This window comes from Malaya genurostris, chromosome 3 (genome assembly GCF_030247185.1).
Source record: "Malaya genurostris strain Urasoe2022 chromosome 3, Malgen_1.1, whole genome shotgun sequence".
NCBI lineage: Eukaryota > Metazoa > Arthropoda > Insecta > Diptera > Culicidae > Malaya > Malaya genurostris.
In genome coordinates this window covers 178,165,002-178,189,612 of record NC_080572.1, presented here as the reverse complement: position 1 = coordinate 178,189,612, position 24,611 = coordinate 178,165,002, and the positions used below count along the sequence as shown (strand labels likewise).

Sequence of the window (24,611 nt, the reverse complement as noted above, 5' to 3'; positions counted from 1 at the left end):
TATGATCACTTTTCTGCTCTCTGTCTCCCGAAAAAATCACACGAAATAAGACGCCGAAGTTAGGCGTGGGTTCTAATTATATACAACCAGATGATGGTCCATTTGTTGATTGCGTTTGTTTTGGTTTGACTTCTTTCGTGCGGTGATCTTCGTAATATTGGACTTTTCCGAAGATTTCCGGTGATAGTTCTGACAAGCCAAACGAGTAGCAATTATGAGATAGTGAGTTGTATTTGGTTTTATAAAAAAAACAGTTTTTTGCACATTATTTATAATTTTTCTTTTTTGAGAACAACTGATTCCGGGGATTAGTTCTATGTAAGGTCTTAATTATTAAATTTTTGAGTACATAATCACGGGAGCGGGTCATATCGCCGAAAGCCATTTCGCCGAAAGTTTTTTCGCTGAATGCCATTTCGCCGAAAGTCGTTACGCCGAATAGGTCATTTCACCGAAAGTCGTTTCGCCGAAAGGGTCATATCTCCTGCATGTTATGTCTCCTGTATAACTGATGTGGCGCAGCCACAAAACCGAAGCCAGGATGGCTCGGCGGCACAACAAACCTGGAACCGCCTCGTTTGCCAGGTCTACTCAAAGCTAGGTCTTTTTGCTTTAGTTAGGTCCGAACGAGCGGTAGCGAGGTCGGACAGCACATGAACCAAAAAGATGTAGCATAGCCGCATTAGATATTTTTTCATACTCACTTAATAAACGGAAAATACCACCTACATTTGCCTGGTAGGTACATCTACGCAATTGCTTTGATGCTTAGTAGCTAATAGTCAACAAGTTTTCTTGAGAACTACTTTCTGAGGTTCATGAATCAATAAGTACAATGGATTCTGCGAAATGACCCTTTCGGCGAAATGGCTTTCGGCGAAATGACCCTAATCCCATTATCACTTGATAATCTAATTTAATTTTAACGAATAGCCTATCAATATAGGCTTTTACGAATGTAGTTATTGAAAGGAAAAAAAATCATTAGGTAATAAAAACTGGTTGTGACAATTATATAAGACAATCGTAATTTTCACTGGGTTATCGTCCGGCATTCTAATAACATGTCCATCCAATCGAAGTCGTCTCACTGTTGCTGTTCGTACGATAGGTGGTTCTCCAAGAAACCGTTGCAGTTTGTGGTACATACACCGTCTCCACGTTCCGCCTTTCATTTGCACTTCACCATATCTGGCACAATTACATTGCTGGCTTCCATCGGTTCACATAAAAAACGATGTTTCGTTAAACTCGGTTTGTACATACACGGAACGACCGAAATTAGCTCTGCGCCTAATTCGTATTACTGTTTTTGAATTAGTTGATTTTAACAACAAAATTTCCAAAATAACTATAAAATTAGTTAAAATTTAGAATTTACTGTGCTGAAAAAAACTCTTATTTTTAGAGAATGTGTTTAGTTGGCGAATATTCTGGACACAAACCAGCAATATTTCGATCCAACACGAAATTCTCATTGACAACTAATTTCGTTATTAAAATCAGAAACTTTGATTCTATTTATCTATCACCGTCATTACTGAAGGACAGTAGTGTCAAAGCAAAACAATCCATTAAAAAGCTAAAAGGGACAGTCTTGTTGAAACTGCTCGCAAATTGTTTAGATGTTTTTCGCATGTGTTACGATATATCCCTATATAAATTAGAAATTTATATGTAAAAATGACGTAAACTGTTAGTGGAAAGTGTATTTATTCAGAATTTGTGCGCAGTTGAAGCGATTGTGGGTAATAATGTTTTTACGGGAAACAGTGAAGTGAGTTTCGAATGTTGCACTCTAATTGTATACGTCAAATGATGTTTTTTTGTATCTTCTCATTCCGGGCTACGCCGTCCGGTGTACTACTTGTATTCGGTTTTTGTTTTCCGAGTGCTCAAAGTTTTCAGTGAGAGAGTCGATTTCGCGAAGTCGAATGAAGAAAACAGCGATTTAGAAGTAAAATTTTTCAAAAAGAAGTTTATGTTTCGCTTATGTCTTTTTCTCCAATACAACATCGTATTTATACCTGCAAATATAGAAAAGATAACCGCGACTGAATTTTTTATCGGTGGTGGTGTGCCATCTAGTGGCTAGTAGTCATTACGGTGTTAACGAGCGCCATATAGCTGCTAATTGCAAAAACCAATTCAACCATTTATGTTGGTTGAAAACAACGTTTTATTTCTCTAATTCAACTAAAAAATTAGTTGAATGGATATGAAGCGTGCCTTAGCTAAGAAATGACAGCACGTTTAATTGGTGAATTCAAAATTTCAAAATAGCCATTTCAACAAATATTTTATTATTATTAAGAGAATCAGAATTAAAAAATCTAAATTAGCAAAAGTAAGATTTTTTTAGTTGTCTCAATAACTAACTAAAATCAGAAAATCAACTAATTTTTTCGCCAAAATGCTAATTTCGGTCTTTCCGTGTAAAAATAACTAAATTGGGGCCGAAGCAACAAATTTTATGTTACGCTACCGCTACTGCAAAGTTTCCGGCCACAGGCAAATCTCATCGAAATTTGCACCCGCCAATAGCTCAGAGGGCGATAACACGCTGTGCGATTCATCCAATGTCATTATAGATACGAAGAGGCATGAGATAGGTACTTGTGAGCGCTTATTTATCTGACCTTCGACCACCGGAGGTATTCATATGAATTTATGCTTTTAATAATATTTCATCTTTTTCGTTTCGGGAGGGGAGGTTTCAGATAAAAAAAAAATCATGTTACTGAAGATTACTTATGTACCTCATTTTCGGTGTGCTTTTAACAGACACTTTAAACTTTTCCACTGGAACTGTCACTGCCCAAGGTTATTGAAGGTTATTGTATTACATTTCTTTACGTTTACTGTCATGTTATTTCGGTTACACATGTCTACGACTTTCTATATATTTCTATAGCACAACAATTCACAAAACTTGTGATAATGCCATATATTCTGAGATAATTTACATTCATACTTTAAATGACGACAATTCACTGCATAGATTAGCACAACCGATTCATGGAGAACGGAAAACATCTTCTAAATTTATAGGTTACATTAGTAGATGGTCATACAAATTTGCTTTGGTTGTATTGGTTTCGGATTCAGGTTCCGGAAGTAGTGGTCTGAAATTCCAAAACGAAACTCACGAAAATTTTCCAGAGATAAATTAACGTTTGAGTACAGCTAATAGTACGAGAAAGCCAAATCAGGTGAACGAGGGTGATGGCCAACTAATTGGAACCTAAACCGTTGATTTTAACCATGGTAGCGATGCTCATGTGCTTCATGTAAGGCTATTTCACAGTGATTTCGGTGTTCAATCGCTTCATTAATGCACGCTAATACTGTAGTTCTCCAAAAGTATACTATGCCGATCCCAGAAAACCGACATTGTAATCTTCCCGTTCCGTTGAGATGCCCTTCAAGGCACTCGTGCCGCTTCGGAACACTGGTGCTGACTTCATTCTATTGTCGGGTAATAATTCTGTTCTCTGGCGTATAAAAATGGATTCAGCCAAACATGTACTAGAAGTGCGCTTGCGTTCGACTTTCTAGCCCTAAATAAGTATGTGCGGAATCCAGTGGCAGGATATCTGCAGAATCTTGCTTAACTAAGGCATGCTCGTGCACTTTCTTTTTCCGGTCGTCCAGCACAATTTTATGTATTATTATTATTGTCATTTATTTTATCTCGGTTTCATCCTCCATTTTATGTGGTTTTGACTCTGTTCTGCTTCGTTGGACCTACCGCTGCGTACTTTATCGGCAGTGGAGTTTTGATCATCACGTAACTCTCAAAACCTCTGCCTACAAAAAGTAACACATATAACGCTTCCTAACACACAAAAAGAGTAACGAATGTAACGCCTTGTAACGCTTGTACCTTTTAAAAATGCAACACATGTAACGTTTTGTAACAACTAAAACTTCCAAAATAGTTGCGCATGTAACGATTTGTAACGCCTAAAACTTATATAAAATAATGAACTCTAATTTACAAAAAAGTAACGCGTGTAACACTTCGTAACGCTTGTAATTCACAAAAAAAGTAACCCACATAACGCACAAAACTAACGCTTGCCACGTTTCTTAACGGCTGTAACTTGCAAAAAGTAATGCTTCGTAACACCTGCAACTTACAGAGGGTAACTCTTTGTAACAGCTAAACCATACTAAAACGAAATGCATGTAACGCATCGTAACGCTTATAACTTACAAACGAGTAACGCCATAACTTGTAAAAAGTAACATATGTTACGCTTCGTAACGCCTAAAACTTATAAAAAGTAACGCATGCAACGCTTGTAACTTACAAACGAGTAACGTTTGTAACGCTTCGTAACGCCTGTAGCTCACAAAAAAGGAACGCATGTCACGCTTCATAAAGCTCAAATAATAATCTATGCATGTAACCGCATGATTCTGTACACTATGAATCGGCGGCGGAGTCTGTTAAAACAGAAAGGTCAAATTCCATGGAAGGAATGTATTGCCAGGACTTTGCTATGTAACGCTTGTAACTTACAAACGAGTAACACTTGTAACGCTTCGTAACGTCATGACTCACAAAAAAGTAACGCACGAAATGCTTCGTAACGCCTATAATTTACAAAAAAGTAACGATTCGTAACGACTATGACCTACAAAAAGTAACACATGTAACGTTTCGTAACACCTATAACTTACTAAAAAGTAACATATGTAACGCTTCGTAACACCTATAACTTACTAAAAAGTAACACATGTAACGCTTCGTAATGCCTATGGCTCGCAAAAGAATATGTCACACCTATAATTTACGAAAAAGAAACGCAAGTAACGACTATAACTTACTAAAAAATAACGCATGTAACGCTTCATAACGCCTATAACTTACAAAACAGTAACGTTTGTAACGCTTCGTAACGCCTGTAATTTACTAAAAACTAACGCATGTAACGCTTTGTAACGTTTATAACTTACAAAAAAACTTCTTTAAAATAACGCGTCGTAACTCGTTTACCGCAAGAACCCTTATAACGGTTTTTAACATTCATTATTTTTCACAAAATAACTCATGATTTGTAACCCTCAATTTAAGAAAATTATCGTTTGCAACGCCTTCTAGCTTCTTTAACTTAACGCTTCCCCTTCTCACGATAAAATCGAGTGAAACACTTCGTCAACTGGAACATTTTTCCATATTGGGCACGGGTATCGTGTGATCGGTAAGTCGATGCCTTTCACGCAACCCGCCTGGGTCTTTTACTGTGAGTATAAAAACATTACAAAGGAGAAAATTTATAATTGTTTTGCAAGATTGTTTTACAATGTCGGCAAATAATTATAGAACTGCCAAAAATAATCATGCTCCGGAGCAGAGTTATTTTCTATAACGACAAACTGCTAACTGCTCAACTTTAACTAAAAGTTAAAATAATTCTCGAGATGGTCCACAGTCAAGATGATACTGAAAGCCCCAAAGCGAGCGCAGGGATGTGCCATTTGTGTTAGTTCAATTATATCTTCAACTTTGTCGTTCACCGGAACGGGAGGTGTTATCAATTCTCAGTTATTACAGATACACAAGCGGCAACGAGACACAATGATTCTCAAGCGTCTTTACCGGATGAACGATAGGGAAGAGATATTTTTCGGAAATTTGCACTTAAGCAATGGTATACATTTTCTTTATATTGAATCTGACTGATCATATATCCGTATTTTTTTTGTGAATAAAAAAATGAGACTACGTAGACTTTGCACAAAAGCCCCCCTCCCCCCTCGTAGACAAACGTAGACTTTCATGAACACCCCGTTCTCCAGAGACTCTACATGGTTTATGCATAGCGAAATGCTTTCTTCTGCAAAGTTACAATATTGTCGAAGACAAAAACTCTATATCTGTCTCCAGTAAAAAGTTATTTTTTATCTGTCTTTACACACGTGCTGGAACATGGTCGTTCATGTTCATAAAACCGCATCAATACCCGTTACAACTTTGCAGAAGACACCAACAAGGAAAAGTTTACGATGAGGCCGCCAAAAAATTAAAGGCATAAAATTGCAGCTTTGAACCACTGTGAGATGGTTTAACTGATTTTCATATAATTATATTCGACTAAATGGTGTTATATTCCCATAGATAAGTATCTCATCCAGATCCAACTTCCGGTTTAGGTATTATGAGGCAGTGCAGTAAAACTTCATTCAATTCAATTGAAACTGAATGTGAAACACACTGACGATCTCTCTACTGCAGTAAACTTCATTCTCTGACACACACAATGTTTGCTGACGGCCCGAACGGGCAGCATTCAGTTCATCAATCGTTTCTCTTCAATCGAGGCTCAGTTTAACCACCGTCAGTTGATCTCTTGAAGTAACGAAATATCTCTTTCAATAGTGTGAGAGCGGTCTTCAAATGAGGTTCATGTAAACATTCGAATTGGTTCAAGATAATCGATGAAAGATAAACTGCCCATGCTCGCATATCAGTTCCATATCGATTTTCACCATTTTGAGGTAGCTTGAGAAATGAAATCTATCCTCAACATACTCTCAGAAATTGCAATAAAAGTTGAGGGTTTGTTCAGTAAAATGTGGAAAAAATATCAACTCATGTCTGTCCCATATGCAAAATACCCGCATATCAGTCTCATTCAGTGCAAATTTCAATAATTTTATTTGCTGAAATGTTGGAATAGTAAAGGTGTATTACCGATATTTCATGTAATACCATGATTTAGCATTACGTAGCACAGTATATCAAATAATTCGGAAATAATATTTTAATCGTCTTTTTCTCGACTTGCCGATTTTCCATATGGGACTGATATGCAAGTATGGGCAGTTAACCAGATAGCTGAAATATCAATCACAGAATACACATAAATTAATTGTTTCCTCCTTCAGTTTTCATTTTTAATACTTTACTCAATTCATAATTCTGTTCGTTCGAACTTGCTTACTACCAAGAGCGAAGGCAATGAAGGAGCTACACTACTTGGTACTCGAAACTGAGCAATCAAAACGTCAAATGACTAGGTACGATTATTCAACTGACGAAGAATTCCAGGAGCTTCACTTGAAAATGGCAGCAAAATTCTAATCAATAAGTCACTTTCGGTGAAACCCTCAACGAGTGAACACGTCGTATCGTGTTAGTGCGGTGAAAATTCGAGTATTTCGCGAGAAAGAAAGGATTTTCATCCGTACTTCGGTGACTCCACGTTGTCACATAGCGAGGGTTTCACTTGTAGTTTAGTGAAAAGAAAGTCAATTGGACTATAAACGAAAACTAACTTACAATATAGCTAAATCGCTGTACCATCAATCTGCGTCATCTCAAGTGAGGTAACGCCACCAGAAATGAAGAAGAAGAAGAAGAAATGAATAAGTAGGGATATGCTGACGATCAGTGGTCATAAATTTCATTTTCGTCTTACATTATTCGATCGAAAATGAAATTTTACCGCACTGTTATGAGGTGGTATGTGAATTGAGTTGGATGTTGAATGCGCTTGCTTGACCATAAAGAAGAGTTAGAATGGAAGCAGTTATGAGTATTAAAAATTACAAATCGTCGTTCGAGGTGAATGTTCAAGACAATGTGAAAAATCTTCAAAACTTTGCTTAAAACTATTTCAATTTTAAGAACTCGTTAGTTGAACCTAGGAATCATCGTATGGACAACCAAAATCGGACGTCTACGGTGCGCTGGGCATGTCATTAGGATGTCGGACGACAGCCCCGTGAAAATGGTTCTTGAATCTAATTCGATTGGGATAAGAAGAAAAGGAGCGCAGCGAGCAAGGTGGATCGATCAAGTGGAGGGCGATCTACGAAGCATCCGTGTCCGGAGACGTATGCTTGATACAGCAAAGGACACCCCAGGACTATGGCTGTTAGTAGTTGAATGTCAAACAAACCGTATTTGGATATATCAGTTCCCAGTTTCTACTTCCGAAAGTATCAGAATCTATTGTCAAAAACGTCAAACCGAAAGACGCTACGATTTCAAATAGATACATTAACAGATTTTCACAAACTCCATCCGGATTCAATTTCCGGCACTAGTATTGTAGAATGAAGAGTATTAAAAATGTCAAACTTTCATTTAATGTGCCGACGCATTAACTCAAACTCTTTAAACCCGTCTTCATACATATGGTTTGTTAGTAGAAATCTATAAAAAGAAGTGGTCAAATTTCTAAAATAGATTTTGTGTTTATTTCTCCTCCTCTTTTTTTATCAGGACAACGCCAGTTCATACACGTTTATATTGACTCGTTAGAAACTCCGGGAGCTTGGAAAAAACGATTACCATATTTTGCTTTATTAAGAAATTTTTTCACCAGAAGTAGACCGTGATAAACAATTACTAGAGTTTTCCGACAATAGGGCTCAACACTGCTATGAGAAAGGCATTGGAGACAATTCCAGAAATGCTTAGGATTGGATGAAACTTTGTACATGGCTTCAGTATGGCAAACCATGAGCCGATGGAGAGGTCAATCCGATTCACGACTGATTTTTAAAAGGGTTGTTTTTTTTGCATTTCACAAAAATTGCATTTTTCAAATCGTTGTAACTCGGAAACCGTTAATTGTACAACAATGGTGTTCAGGAAGAAGTTGTAGGGAATCAATAGGTAACTTTAAAACTAATATACACAGAAAAAAAAGTTTGATTTTTTTCTCAATAATTTCAAAATGAACTAAATTAAAAAAATCAGGGTTGCAAGTGTGCAAAGGTTAAATTGAATACAACGTTAAGCATTTGTGATCGCTGTCGTAGGCGGGTTTATAAGGAAAGTCATACGTCGGAAACAGAAGGGCAGTCAACAACGGAACCACAACCATCCACATCGCAATACGATTTAGAGGAAGTACCTTCAGCAGCTTCAATCAATTAAGCATTTTCTGAAGCATCAGTCGCGGCGGAATATTCAAGAGCACACAACATTGAACTCTTCAACAAGGGCATCGCAGGAATCAACGTGTCTCTGATATCAACGAAGAAAACCCGGAATGTTAATTATCCTCGACAAAAATATTTGGATATTTCAAGAGGTATAAAAAAGCAAATATTCGGGTTCCCGGCGGATGAAGAAGATCCAGAATTACTCAAAACGAAAGCAGCAGAATTGGATGAAGTGATTACTAAAATGATAGAGCAGTTTGCTAAGCCTGATTGCACTAGGAATGAAAAAGGGCGTTTGTTGTCTGTCTTGTCAAACTCGTGGTCAAAGGAGAAAATAGCCACCCAATTCAAGGCGAACAAATACATTGTGTCGGAGGCAAGAGAATCAACGGACGAAAAAAAAGCCAAGAAACAAACGGGACGCAGCAGGAACGAAACGATAGAAAACGAGGTGCTTCAATATTTCAACAGCGATGACGTCAGCAGAGTAATGCCGGGATCAAGAGATTGCGTCACAGTCAAAATGAATGGTAAGTGTGAACGCAAACAAAAACGATTGCTTTATTCATCATTGAAAGAAATTTATTTGGGTTATAAAGAGGAATTTCCAGATCGAAATATTGGATTTAGTACATTTGCAGCATTAAGACCAAATCACTGCAAGTTGCTTGGAACATCTGGTTCACATAACATATGTGTTTGCACAATCCATGACAATGTTTCATTAATGATTCATGCTGTTGAAAAATATTTCAAGTATGATGATAAGAATTATTATTTGAAAAAGCTATTATGTGACTCATCAAAAAGATGCAACAGTTGTCCAGCGAAAAAAAGATCCGGAGAGAAGCGTTTTAGACAATAAGATTTGAACAATGGGCTTCTACTGACAGATGTGATCTAGCGAAATTTGTCAAACCAGTAGAAGAATTTGCAGCAGATTTTTGTGAAAGATTAGAAAAACTTGTGACTCATGATTTTATAAAAAATCAGCAATCTGATTTTCTTAAAAAGGCAAAATGTAATTTAAAGACAGGAGAAATTGTAATTATTTGTAATTTTTCAGAAAATTGTTCATTTTTGCTTCAGGATGCTGCTCAAAGCCACTATTGGAGTAATGATCAAGCATCCATTCATCCGTTTGAAATTTATTATAGAGAATCAGAAGAGCTTAAACATTTAAGTTTCATTGTGATTTCAGAAGTGCTTAAACATGATACCATCGCGGTTCAAGTGTTTATTTTACACTTAATGTCATTTTTGAAAGGCAAAATTCAAATTAAAAAAGCAATATTTATGTCTGATGGAGCTGCCTCGCAGTACAAAAATAGAAAACAATTTGCAAGTCTCTGTAAATTAAAATCAATGTATACCATTGATGCTGAGTGGCCTTTTTTTACAACTTCTCATGGTGATGCACTCGGGGGTAATTTAAAGCGAATGGCACGACTTGAAAGCTTGGCTAAACTACATGAACACCCAATCATAACTGCAAAAAAATTATATGAATGGGCAGAGCAGAGACGTCGAGATGCATTCACGACCATGTCTTTTTGTTACGTGTCACAAGAAGAATATGAACGGGGTGTGACCGAGTGGAGTAGTGTTTATAAGGATACCAAAATGATTCCAGGGACACAGAAATACCATTCTTTCGTTCCGATTTCAGAAACCACAATCGTCTCAAGACTGTATTCGAATGACGATGCACGTAGTACTCATACAATTTTCAAAAACTTAAAACCTTGAAATTGATTAAGAATTATTCATGTACATGTAATAATTGTAGATATAGCAAGCAAATAAACAATTCATGGAAATATAAAAAATGGTGTTATAATGAAATATCCAAGTATCTCAAGAACAGCTACTCTTAGAAGAATGGATATCATGAACAAATTTATTGCCTTCAGCCTGTAGAATAATATTCTACTGTTTAAATGATTATCTTTCAACGAGAACTTCAAATTTCGAATATATCTGTAAATTGTTTTAGTTGTAACTTTTTCATTTTTCAAAAGGCAAGGATGGGATACCCATCAATCTGTAGGTTTTAATAAGAGCTTTAAAATAAAAATTATCACAAAAATAAAAGCCCAGATTTTTTTTCATTTAACTTTTTCGGATTATTTTGTAATTATTGAGAAAAAAATGAAAAATTTTTTTCAGTGAGTGCCCAATCGATTCCCTACAACTTCTTCCTGAACACCGTTTGTGCAATCAACGATTTCCGAGTTACAACAATTTGAAAAAGGTAATTTTCGTGAAATGCAAAAATACATATGCCCTTGTTAAAAATCAGTCGTGAGTCGGATTGACCTCTCCATCGGTTCAAATCTTATGGTTTGCCATATTGAAGCCATGTGCAAAGTTTCATTCAAATCGGAGAAGGTCGATTCTGATTTTGTCACTTTTTCGTCTACTTATTCCTGGAATTGTTTATTTCGAAGAAACCTCTAAAATGATCAAATAGAGAACTAAACGATGAAAGTTTGGACGAAACCGGTCAATCCGAAACATGCAAAATAAAATCTTCGCGCATGTGCACGTAAAAATAATGGAATTCTTTTTCCTCAAGGTGATTTTTCGCCGCATGAATTCCAAGAAGAAAACGATGGATTTCTATCACATTCTTATGTTAAAGACTAGAAGCACTCTTCGCGAATGACACTTAATTGATTCAAAACAGGTCATGATTTCCTTCGAACAAAATCTGATATTCATGGTGTATGAATATGAGTAGTCAGATAAGAATTTGCACCCCGTATTTGTTTGAGGGATCGATTCGATACGGGAAATATTTACAGTTGTTATCAACAGGGCTGTTTAAATTATTCGATTAATGTTAAAGTGTTTGTTCGAATTTTATGAAAAACAGTGTCTGGATATAAGTGGACTTTCTGATCTTTTCGGCGATTGACGATTGTTTGTATCTAGATCCGTTTCGTTGAATATTGTACGAATAATGAGATTCGGAAGAGTGGCATCTAGTTATAGTTAATACTTCTCATATCTTTAAACCGAGCCATAAATGCAAATATTCTAACTCTGGTTCATGATGAAGCAAGCGCACCCAGCTACTAACTCATTCCTCATACTAAGTTTCAACGGCGTTTTCTGTAATCTCAGTGAAATGCTCTTATCAATCGGCGACGTTTATCTTTTTCGTTCAGTATTTTAGTATGCTGTGTTACCCTGTATTTCGGAAACGGATGATAACAAAAGGTTTATATTGTGGAGAATCGTACTTCAGTCATCGTCGAACCGGCAAAACGCGAGTACGCCTTGAATTCTATTGATCGTTTGTGGTGCGCTAGCGAGTTTGATTCTTTTTAGCAACATGAACGCAGGTGAGTCATAGGTTTTCAAATTTGAACTAGTGTATTTGGACAGGTGATGCATGAATAGTAACAGTTACTTGTGGTACGTGAGTCAATCTAGTAATCTGGATTGTTAGTTTTTGTTAGGAAATTTTGTTTTGAACTACAAACACCATGCTTTGTCAGAGTAATCAGTAGGTTTATCAACATTTCCGATACGCAACAAAACGCCCACAACGATTTCTTATTATGAAATTTGCTTCTAGGATACAATTGGATGCCATGGTCCACTCATCAGGGAATTCCACCGGCCGCTGTTTATGCCGGAAATGATCAGGATGGATCACCGATTTATATCGGTCGAGCGTTTCACGACGGAGATCAGCTACCGGCGAAAGTAATACCCAGTAAGCAGGCAGCTTATGTGTCACACAATGGACTAGAAATTTTCAAATCACATTTCGAGGTGCGCCACTGATAACACAGTCGATGAAAAATCCCCTTTTTTCTGTATCTTTGCCTTCAATTTGTTCGATTATGACATAATGTCTTGTTTTGCAACTTATAACTGATATCGTTATCGCACAGGTACTAAGCGGCCAGGGATTTACTTGGGTGCAGAGCAGTAATGGACACGTACCCAGCGGAGCTGTACTTTGTGGAAATACGATCTCCGGGGAGCCTCTCTACATCGGCCGATCCCATCATGAAGGAAGTTTGACTCCGGGTAAGATCCATCGTACCCATGGTTGTCTGTACATTCCATTCGGTGGGGCTGAGCAGAGTTTTTTGCATTACGAAGTACTAGTCGGCCAACAGCGAGGTAATGGCACTTCAGATAAATGGTTTCGAAATCAATAGCTAACATCGTTATCTGTTTATTCTTTCAACAGCTAATTGGTCACACTGCTCTGCAGGTGCACCGCTACCACCGGGTGCCATCTTGGCAGGCCATGACAGTGACGGTGCTCCGATCTACGTAGGCCGAGCATACCACGAAGGGGATCAGCTTCCGGCCAAGGTGCTCCCCAGCAAACAGATATCCTATGTTTGCCACAACGGCCAGGAAATTCCGAAACATTCATTTGAGGTACTTTGCAACGGTAACGTAACTTGGGTCCCATCCGGATTCGGTAGCGTCCCACCGAATGCTGTATTGGGAGGACGTACTTCGACTGGAGAAACTCTGTACGTTGGTCGGGCGCATCACATGGGAAGTTTGACTCCGGGCAAGGTGCATCCCAGTCACCAGACATTGTACATTCCTTACGGTGGAAGCGAGGTGCCGATTAAAAGCTACGAAGTGCTGATTGAGAATTAGACTTGGATTTTTTCACAGTTACTTCTATGTAAAATGCTGAATTCAATAAACCTTTTGTCTGTTTAATAGTTACAATCTAATGTGTTGTCTTTATCTTTTGCCACTTGGTCCAACAGAACTAGTTCGTAGGTGATTATTGTTCCTGCCATCTGAAAAAAAAAAAGATTCGCTTAAAAACGGAAGATAATTGTTTCTTAGAAAAGTTTCTTACTGCTAGTATTAGTGACCGTGTAATGTAGAAGAATCGTTTGCCGGAGAAAGCACTATTTTTCAACGAAACATGGTTAACTAAGCGTTGCAAATCTAAGTTCCAGTTTTGCGTGGGAATAGCTCTCAGCAGTCGCAGTGGTTTGAGTGATTCCTCGTAGATTGAAGAAGTAATGTACAACATGAGGACACATCGGCCCATGAGAAAGAGTAATGAATACCAGTAGTAAAATGTGGTGAATAGAGTTGGTTTAACACTGTAAATAAATGAGTTCAATCGATAAATATGAATACAGTTTTTATTTTGTAATCAGTGCTGGAAACTTCCAATGTTTTTATCAATGTCGTTTCCTAGTAAACTTTTACGTTGCATTAAATCGTTCGAAATAGTGGGTAGCTTCCGCCAGTACACAAAGTTACCTACAATAGCGCTCAAAAGTCTTTTGTAGGTACATCATTTTCTATATTTTCTGGAAAATGTCCAACTAAATTGATTTCTTACCTTTCAGGGAAGTTAGAAAATATATAATAACCTTAAATTACGAAATTTAACAACTCATGATTAGATAATATGGCCTTCTACTACATTATAAAACCGATAACAGTAGAAATGTCTTTATTTACATTCATGTAATATTATTGTCTATCTAAATTAAAGTTCATAGGTGAAATTGCAGATAATAAAAATCAGAAACACGGTTTTTGCTCTTGGCATGATAAAGCTGATTGCATTGTGCCTTAAGAAATATATAAATTTTATCATCCACGTGCTCACAACTTGAGAAAGGTTTATCTCCTTAACAAAAAATGGCTGATTTCAAGTTTAATGAGAGTTCTTCGCGTGTAGTCATAGTCAAATATCAGCAAGTAACCATAATTTTGAATGAAACGATTTTAGTAAAAAACTATGACCTGAATTGCAAAACAACGATGTTACCGTTCAACAAGAATAAGTGACAACTTGAAAAATCCTATAAAAAACTACAAGGATCAGCCCCATGGGGTTGTTCGAGCCAAGGAACAAGGCAACCAAAATTCCTAATGAACTATAATTAAACAGTTTAATCAATCGTCACACTTTTGAATCCGCAATTGCACGACAGTCTGCTTAGATTGATCTTGATTAGGAACCAACACCGAACTTTGTTTGTTTTATAGCCGACGAAATTACACCAATATCCCAAATGTATGCAATTATATCTTTGTACATACATGCGATATGATTTTGATATTTAAGCTTCTCTTCGTCAAGCTTGTGTTCAAGTTTTGTATGCAAGCAGTTATTTTTATAGCGTTAATTTTCTCTACCATTCTACGATTTCGGTTGAAGTGATAAACTTTTTCTCATTATCAATCGAGTTCATTTCAATTCCTCAGGAGAAACGAAATAACATGCAATTTCATCCGAGCTTGCATGACACAAGATCAGAGCATTCCAATTAGAGCTTCAAATCGTTTTATGTCACTTTTTGTCTTACTGTCTAGCAACAACCTCTAGCATGCTACACGTAGGACTCAAACGTTAGCTATAATTTCGTTTCTATTTATAGATTCGCGTGTTTCTAACAGCTTTGAATTTGCATCGATTGACCAATTAGAGCGATGCTTTCACTTTAATATATCGCTTACTCCTTCAAAACCGTCGTCTATGGCAGGGAAATCCGATATGTCGGAGATTTTTAGCAGACAAAATAGGACACTGCTCGCTACTAATCAAAATTTCAATCATTTAGAATTGAAAATACATTGCTTGATACATTCAAATCGAATCTTAGAAATATTTTCAATTAAATAATGAAATAATATTATTAATTGATACACAATATACTGAGCTGTAAGTGTTTAAAACCTGACCACATTTCTACGTGTAGTTTTCCTTGAGTGCACCCCTATATAGAAAATAAAGATGTGTTCCACATCAAAACTTATGACCCACCTGTTTTAAGACGATTGAAAATTTATTTTTTCAAAACTTACCACTTGTTTCACGCTTTTTTCGCTAAAAATTTAGACTTTGATGCACTTTGTCCTTTGTCGATAACAGGGATGCCAACATTACCGACGAAATATCACCTACGAAAGACTTTTGAGCGCTACTGTACCTGGGTTTGACACGTTCCGCCGGAGCTGATCCGGGCATATATGAATGTCACGCATGCTACACAGATGAATATCACTTATGACAATCATGAGTCAGCGACTGGTATGAATGTAGCGGCGACTCCTATTGGACGATGAATGTAACGAGACTGTACTGTTGATCGTCATCAACAGGAAAAGCTGCATTTTGTTTTCGGTGCGAGTTTATTTGCTGGTGATAACCTTTTGTGAAGGAACTCATAACGGCGTCATTAGTGATTGTTTTTTTGTCGTGAATACGACTTACTTTACTATGGGGTGCCTTTACAAAATTTACCCTCTGAGAGAGTGATAAGTTTTTGATCGTGAATATCTCTAGTTGTATCTAACGAATCAACATAATTTTTGCTACACGCCATCGGAAATATGAACACAATTTTATGATAAAATTAACAGTTGTGTGAGATAATCCCAAATAATTCAAAACTAAACTTTTCTGAAATGTTTGGTTTAAACGAGTATCAAAAGGGATAATTCATAAGGCGCGTTTGCCTTGCTCGTATTTTTAAAGCTCATAGCTCAGTGATCTGTGAAAGGATTTATATAATCTAGCTACCAATAGAATCGAAATTTTTCAACTTAAACGTGTATAGCAAAAGCATTGAAGTATTTCAATAGTACAATTGTACTTCAATAGTACTATTGAAAAACCTGTCTCATTTGACCCATGTCTACACCAGCCAATCAGAACGCGTTCTGAGGAAGAGAACAAAATATTTGCTGCTGTACAACAAATCGTTCGAGAAAAATGTTCCGAACAGTGCTCAATATCGAAGTGAGTTCCACAATTTGGTCCTTCAGAAAGGCAGGAATGACCCGTACAGTATTCTGATAGTTTCTTTGAATGAAATGCAAATCCGAAATGAAATAATCGACATTAAAATTCTGTATACAGCTAATTTTATAGCCGTTAGGACCGCCCATTAGTGAAAAAGCTACAAACGAAATCACGTAAAAAGAAACTTCCCAGCAAAAATTAGATCAGTTTGGATTCTATCGCCACTGCGAGCAGATGTATTTTGTGTCGTTTGTAAAGTCAGTTTCGTCTCCGACAAGAGCGATTACGTCACAGCTGCCAGTCATTTGCATTGATGAAAAACCAACGGTGGAGAGCATTACAGAAAATCAGCCGTTCTAATGGCTAAAAAGTTTTCTAAAGAACTATTAGGATTTGTTGTTCGCAAATCGAAGGTAAATATCTTCAGTTTAGTGCAAATCTAGAACAGCTTGGTTAGATTTGTGCACTTTTCGCTGTGTGAAATTCACAGTAATCGTAATCAAGTGAAGCCTTCTTTGTTTTTGCGAAAAATGTTCCAGAGTTTAATGTCGTAGAGAATTACGCAATTTGACCCTTCTGAATGCTAGAAACGAATCGCTATAGCATATTGATAGTTTCTTTCAATAAATCAGGCCTATTGTATCACTGATCAACCCAGCGAATTAAGGTTTTCTTTATTGGAAGATTATAATCGGTTGTAAACGCTACACCTACACCAACCTTATAAGTATCGCACCCACGTACAACAGTTCGGCCTGGAATTGGATGACGGAAGTCAGCGGCATCCATCGGAATTCGAATTCAACTCATCACTCTCCATCACAAACGCTTTCATAAAAGGTTCTTTTCAGAGCCACCATTATTTTATTATAAAGAACTATACTGGTTATTTCATAATATTTGTATTTCAGAATGTTAAATGTAACTAATCTGTACTTTAGTTTAGGTGCATCGTTTAAAATTCTACATACAATTTCATACAATTGATCAACTAATTGATATTCGGAAGTGTTAAGGAACATGTCAGTTGTTTTCGTATTCACGACAACCAGTTATGTCTCTGACATTATCCACCCTTTTTTTTAAATATTCATTTTGCAGTAAATATATGTATAGTAGGGTGCCAATATTTTGGGGTCATTTTTCATTTCGTAAAGCAGTAGTGATCAAAAGTTTAATGAAATGTCAAGATCTTGTGTTATCCCGAACAAAAAATTTTTGAAAAAAATCGACCGGGATACAAAATTTTTAAGATTTCCGTAATCGCACATTTATTTCTATTGCCATATATCTTAGAATTGGCTAAACGTCGAGATAACGCCAGATCTCTACGTTTCATGAAATTTAAGACATTTGGCATCAAAAAAATATTTTCCGAAATCTGAAAAATCTAAAAAGTCCCAGAATTTTCTGTTTTGGAAATTACCTTGTGCACACCAAGAACATAAACTCCGTTTCGACTTGATTCCTTTGTTAGTATCTGACGAATTTATATCAATAGGCCAAATGTATAGCACATGCTAGTGTGCAAACTTTGCAAACCTATTGGCATATTGTCGCAAAACTGAAATGTAGAGGCGCTGCTTGTTTAGAGATGATACTTTCAGGAAGAGCTGTCAAATCGGTAGGAAAATTTATAAATACTCCACCTTTTCAACGATTTCATATGAAAACGGGCAAATTCATTTGAGAAATCATAGTAGAAGTTGAAGAAAAAGTTTTTACTCTGAGGCGGTAATGTTGATCTTAGTTCATTGTGCGAAATTTACCGTTTATTCAGAACAGAGCATTAAACTTGATTTGATACCATTTTTCAAATGTCTGGAAATAACAAATAAAGTATCCGATATAAATAGTACTCGATCGCTATACATTCTAGTACTCGAGAAATCAACGTTACACTGGTTTCTCTTTAAAAAAAAACTACAAGGATCAGCCCCTGGGGTTGTTCGAGCCATTGATGTGGAACAAGGCAACCAAAATTTCTAATGATCGATATTTTTAATTAATCGTCACACTTTTGAATCCGCAAATACACGAGAGTCTGCTTAGATTGATCTTTTTTAGGAACCAACACCGAACATGCGAACCCAGAATATAGACTCTAAGGCTGTTCGCAACGCGGTGATGGATATCTGTTCTTAAATGACATACTGTTGTATAATTTAAAATTGTCAAAAATAAAACTCGAGCTTGACGATCTCAACGGAAAGATTTAAAATCTGTTCTATATATTTCTGTAAATGTATTGGTGTTGTGTCTATTCACTTCACCGTTTCAAATCAGAAACAAACAAACTAAATTAATGATTTCGAAAACGATATGAATATTTTTACAAATCATAGTGAGCTGGAGTGCTTCTAAATGAAACTGTATTATTCAGTGCAAAACATTTAACGCTTATATTGATAATTTCTAAAATGTCATTCGACGCTTTGACATCTCGTCTCTCAGATTTCGTAACAGACGCTCACGCAAAAAAAAAATTAAAACAGTGTTCTATTCGTGTTTCAAATATTCATTAGTTTAAAACAATTTCGTCGAGCAGTTTTAAATCTGTTTTAAATTTGTACTCGAAAAATAGAACTAAATCTCAGCATCGTGATTGACATGTTTCAGTTGTAGATCTAAAGTAGATCAGTCCATATGAAATAAAACAGCGTTGCGAACAACCTAATAGTCGTGATTTGTATTTGTTTTATAGCCGACGAAATTACATCAATAGCCCAAATGTATGCAATTATATGTTTGTACATGCGTATCGCAAGATATCGATATTTAAGCTTCTCTTCGCCAAGCTTGTGTTCAAGTTTTGTACGCAAGCAGTTATTTTTATAGCGTTTCTCTACCATTACTATCCTTCTGCGATTTTGGTTGAAGCGATAAACTTTATCTCATCATCAATCGAGTTCATCTTATATAAATTAGAAATTATTCTTATGCACTCAAAATTTACCCTGGGGTAGTTGTCAATTTCTCAGGCGAAACGACATAACATGGAATTTCATCCGATCTTGCATGACACAAGATCAGAGCATACCAGTTAAAGCTTCAAATCGTTTTATGGCACTTTTTGTCTTGCTGTCTAGCAACAACCTACCTCTAGCATACTACTCGTAGGACTGAAACGTTAGCTATAATTTTGCTTCTATTTATAGATTCGCGTGCTTCCAACAGCTTCGCTTTTGATTCGATTAACCAATCAGAGCGATGCTTTCCCTTTGATATATCGCTTACTCCTTCAAAACCGTCGACTATGGCAGGGAAATCCGGTATGCCGGCGATTTTTTGCAGACAAAATAGGACACTGCTAGCTATTAATCAACATTTCAATGATATACAATTAAAAATACATGGCTATGTACATTCAAATCAATACGTAGAAATATTTCCAATCAAATGGTAACATAATATTGAAAATTGTTACAAAATTGACTGAGCTGTAATTGTTCAAAACCTGACCACATTTCTACGTGTATTTTTCTTGAGTTTCTAGTTTGCACCCGTATATAGGAAACAAAAATGTGTTCCACATTAAAATGTTGATCCGAAAAAACCTAACCTTACCCAATTTCACACATTTCTGAAGATTTTCCATGTTTAATCGTAGTTTACACTAAAAAAAGTAGTAGTAATCACTTTGAAATCGATTTTCTTCTACTCCGAGTGTAGTTTTATTGCTAATATATATATATATATATATATATATATATATATATATATATATATATATATATATATATATATATATATATATATATATATATATATATATATATATATATATATATATATATATATATATATATATATATATATATATATATATATATATATATATATATATATATATATATATATATATATATATATATATATATATATATATATATATATATATATATATATATATATATATATATATATATATATATATATATATATATATATATATATATATATATATATATATATATATATATATATATATATATATATATATATATATATATATATATATATATATATATATATATATATATATATATATATATATATATATATATATATATATATATATATATATATATATATATATATATATATATATATATATATATATATATATATATATATATATATATATATATATATATATATATATATATATATATATATATATATACATATATATTTGTACTCTTGAATAAATGATAAAAATATTGCAAATCACTACTGCCGATATGAAAATTTCCGAAAGAATCCTCCTTTTCTTGGTTCCATTTTTCATTGGCAGGTGTCGCTACCGGTAAATCAGCTTTGAGGCAATTTGCCAATTCCTAGTTTGCTTTTGGCAGGTTAAATTTTTTTAAAAGACGGTAATTGTCGCAAGGTGATAGCATTTAAAATGCATAAATCTTACAATTTTAGTAACATTTATCGGTCAATACGAACGTGACAGTCGTCGCTACATTCAAACTGGTATACGCTGTCGTTCTATTTTTTCGGTTGATTTTTCGGAAGGCCGTAAGAGCAAGTGACATTTTTTCTTTGTTTACTTTCTCTTCTATCAATTACCAAGAGGTTTCCACGTTTATCACTCAACCCTTTGGATAAAATGATACCCAAAGCTTTCGACTTTCAAACAGAACTGTGAAATACAATAAAAGCTTTGTAATCACACAACAATAATCGAAAGAGAAAGCAAACAAAGAGAAACTGTCACTTGCTCTTACGGCCTTCTGAAAAATCAACCGAGATATTTGAAACACAGATAAAACGCTGCTAATGCTGCCAGTTTATTTTGTTTTAAATTCTAGATTTAAATTTTTAAACTGTCATAAATTATGCATCTAGAACTAGAACACTCCTAAACATGCCCTAATGATGTGTTTACTACTCTGCTCCTAGTTTCATCTCAATGGATTTTTATTCATCCTTTATATATCGTTGGTTTTATATTCGTTCTATTAGTTAGCAATGGCGATAGCAACCAAAAGAAAATATTGCGCTATTACACTCTCAGGTTCAAAATTGTCAATATTCTTCTTGAAATGACCTAATGCCAACTGTGGGACAACACACAATATTTTTAGAGCTAGTTTGGAATCATTTCGACTGTTTTTGGGTCGTTTCCGTTTTCTTTCGTTTTCGTTTACAATTTTACTGTAAGGTTAATCTAGAATGGCCCTTTTAAAAATATGAAAATATCAGATGGATAGTTGATGAAACACACACACTTAGCGTTATGTTGACATATATCAGAATGAAACCAGTGCTACTAGATTTACCACAATGGTTATTTGATTAGTATTTATCACGCTCTTTCTGGTAATATTTGAATCCGAAACAGTTTTATTGATATATAGATATCAATAATATAATTAAACTAATGTCACAGATACCCAAAAAAAAACTTTTTGATGACAATTTAAAGAGAAAAAAAATTCAGTTTTATAACATTATGAGAAAACTTGGCAACTTTGCGATACAAAATGAGATGGAAACAAAGTGCAATCAAAAGAATTGAGTGCGCAATTTCCATCTCGTATTTTTGAAGATTTTAATTGCTTGTCGGGTAATTTTAATTTTTTAATCGTTAATAAAACAAGTGGCAATTGAACATTACTATTTATGAAGTCATCCAAAATTCAATAGTAGTGTAATTATGTGAAATAGCGATCGTTTTTTTTAGACGAATCGATTGGTAAATATTCAGAAACTTGACGAACTGTAGAATTTGAGTTTTCGTCTCAAATCTCTCCTAAATTGAAAAGTGAGTTTGTTTAAACTGGATAAAAAACGATCACTGAAGGAATTAAAACCATTTTTTTTTTCAATGGAAAAGTATGACATTAGCTTAAATAAACATTTCATAATTTGAGTTCAGGTACGTTAAAAAATATGATTCATGTTCAAAGTTATGAGAAATAGGAACTCAGATGAAATAGGAAGCCGTTACCCTATATGACTGTCCAGGTTTCCAAGCATTCAAAAAGAATAATATCTGCAGTTTTAGATAACAACTTAGGATTTGTACTTAAAACTGTCACGAGATGGGACCGTTTCCAACGCCGCTTGTGATTCGTTAGCAATACTCACTCGAAAATATTGTACAGCTGTACCGAAATGAAGAACATGTCATTAGCACACGACATCAGAATGATTCGCGACAGTTTCTCATCTAGCATTCGTATCAATTCGTTCAACCGCAGGAAGTCCAGTCGAACCTGCCGCCAACGCACCTGCGATTGTTCGGTTCCTGCCAAACGTTCCAATCCGTCATTAAACTGCTGTAACCGCCGCTGCAGTGTCAAACACACGCTCATAATAAACATGTCCCCGTAATTCCAAGTGAACTTTGCGACCCTCATCGTAGCTTCGATTACCACCCCTACGGCCGGATGGTAAGGAATAAGCCGCACGATGTGTGGGTGTTCGCGGTGGTAAAAGCTGTACCAAAAATCGCTCGCGTGCGGACACTGTTTGATGTGCAGTTTATTCAACTTGTAGGCCGATAGGAAGTTCATTGTGTCTTCGAGGAATGCAAACAACGTCACGGTAAATGCCACGCGTCTGACCAACGATTCTAGCGGTACACCCTTTCCCGTTGCATAAGGACCATAAAGGAACGGCGCTTCTGCCTCTGTCCATTGTATCATAATCGAGCGCCAGTTGTAGGCGAGTAACACAAACTCTATCATTGTGGTAAGGATTACAATGTAGTAAATAAGAGTTCCTGTAAGCAGAGAAATTAATGACGCTTCTAAACGCTTAATTGCACTCACCTGCACTGTTCAGACCAATTTTTTCTCGTTGAATGGAATGTATCAGGAACATGATTACAATCGATAAAACGGAGGTCATAGTCAAACTCGAATATATCAGTTGAATACTTTTCATTTTAAATTTTAACCCCAATGGACCGTGACTATGGAAATACCCTGTTATGGGCATTATAGAAAATATCTGACCCAAAAGGATAACGGGTGCTAAGGCTTGGTGTGCAGTACATCCGTTGGGCAAGATTTTCCGGAAACCATTATGAGTAAAGAATTCAATTTTTTTAGTTGATACTGGGAACTGGTTTATCATCATTGCCTACCGAAACGTGATTGAATGCATGAGTTTCAAAATGAAATTTTTATATTAGTGTTTCTCAACATTGCTTTTTGTTCTAATTTGACACCAATTATCTTCCTAAACAAGGTGACGGTAAACGATTTGGTTGCTCTAAAACAGTGATTCCTAAACTGGTCCCTACAGCTCACTATCGCACGACAACACATTTGTATGGCAGGGAGAGTTTGGGAACCGCTGCTACGATCCTAGAGCTAGCACCTGTCGTGCTGTATAGATATTAAGCTGTGATTGCCACGGAATACGAAATGATTTTGCAGGAAACAGTATGGTGGTTGGAATGGTAAAACTCAAGCATTAGTTGAAGAAAAAAAACTGCTATTGAATCCGCCTAGTGTTGTGATAATTTCATTCTGTTGTCATTCAAACAGAATAATTACAACATTATTCGAGTAATTCAAAATAGTGTGTTTTAATGTTGTTTATTCGATAACATTTTCGGAGCCGAACGTATAAACAGCAAACCATTCAAGTCTGATAATTGATTCCCTTCTGAGAAAAAAAAATGCGAATAGAAAAGGTAAAGGTATCTTCGAACACCGATGTGTTCCCCATGAGCAGTTCACGAATTTCCGTGGGTTACGTCACTTTTAAGATTCCGAATCAGAAATGTTCTCCATAACTCTTTCGAACTTGATCAATGTCTTCATAGGCAGCTTGAATAAGCCTAAGATTGTTGAAATCCGTGAGAATTGAGCGGCTTGTCGGTTACGGCACTTAAACGATTATATCTTATGCTAAAAAAAGAACCGGAATTTTCATTTTAAAATTCCCGCGCTTGTCCAATCGGTAAACTTTT

The 24,611-nt window shown here is 35.7% G+C and overlaps 2 protein-coding genes across 2 annotated transcripts; one reads left to right on the top strand and one right to left on the bottom strand.

Annotated features, from left to right (window-relative positions):
• The first annotated feature begins 12,142 nt into the window (after positions 1-12,142).
• On the top strand, positions 12,143-13,628 carry LOC131437786 (uncharacterized). The gene is made up of 4 exons (XM_058607359.1): positions 12,143-12,257; positions 12,494-12,693; positions 12,816-13,050; positions 13,121-13,628. Exons 1-4 carry the CDS (start codon positions 12,248-12,250, stop codon positions 13,546-13,548), a joined length of 873 nt encoding a protein of 290 aa, XP_058463342.1. The 5' UTR covers positions 12,143-12,247; the 3' UTR covers positions 13,549-13,628.
• On the bottom strand, positions 13,611-23,767 carry LOC131434118 (gustatory receptor for sugar taste 64a-like). Its single transcript, XM_058600762.1, has 4 exons — positions 23,461-23,767; positions 22,775-23,411; positions 13,760-14,012; positions 13,611-13,697 (listed from the first exon to the last, which is right to left on the bottom strand). The coding sequence occupies exons 1-4, from the start codon at positions 23,765-23,767 to the stop codon at positions 13,611-13,613; spliced, it is 1,284 nt and encodes a 427-aa protein (XP_058456745.1).
• Between the last annotated feature and the right edge of the window lie 844 nt (positions 23,768-24,611).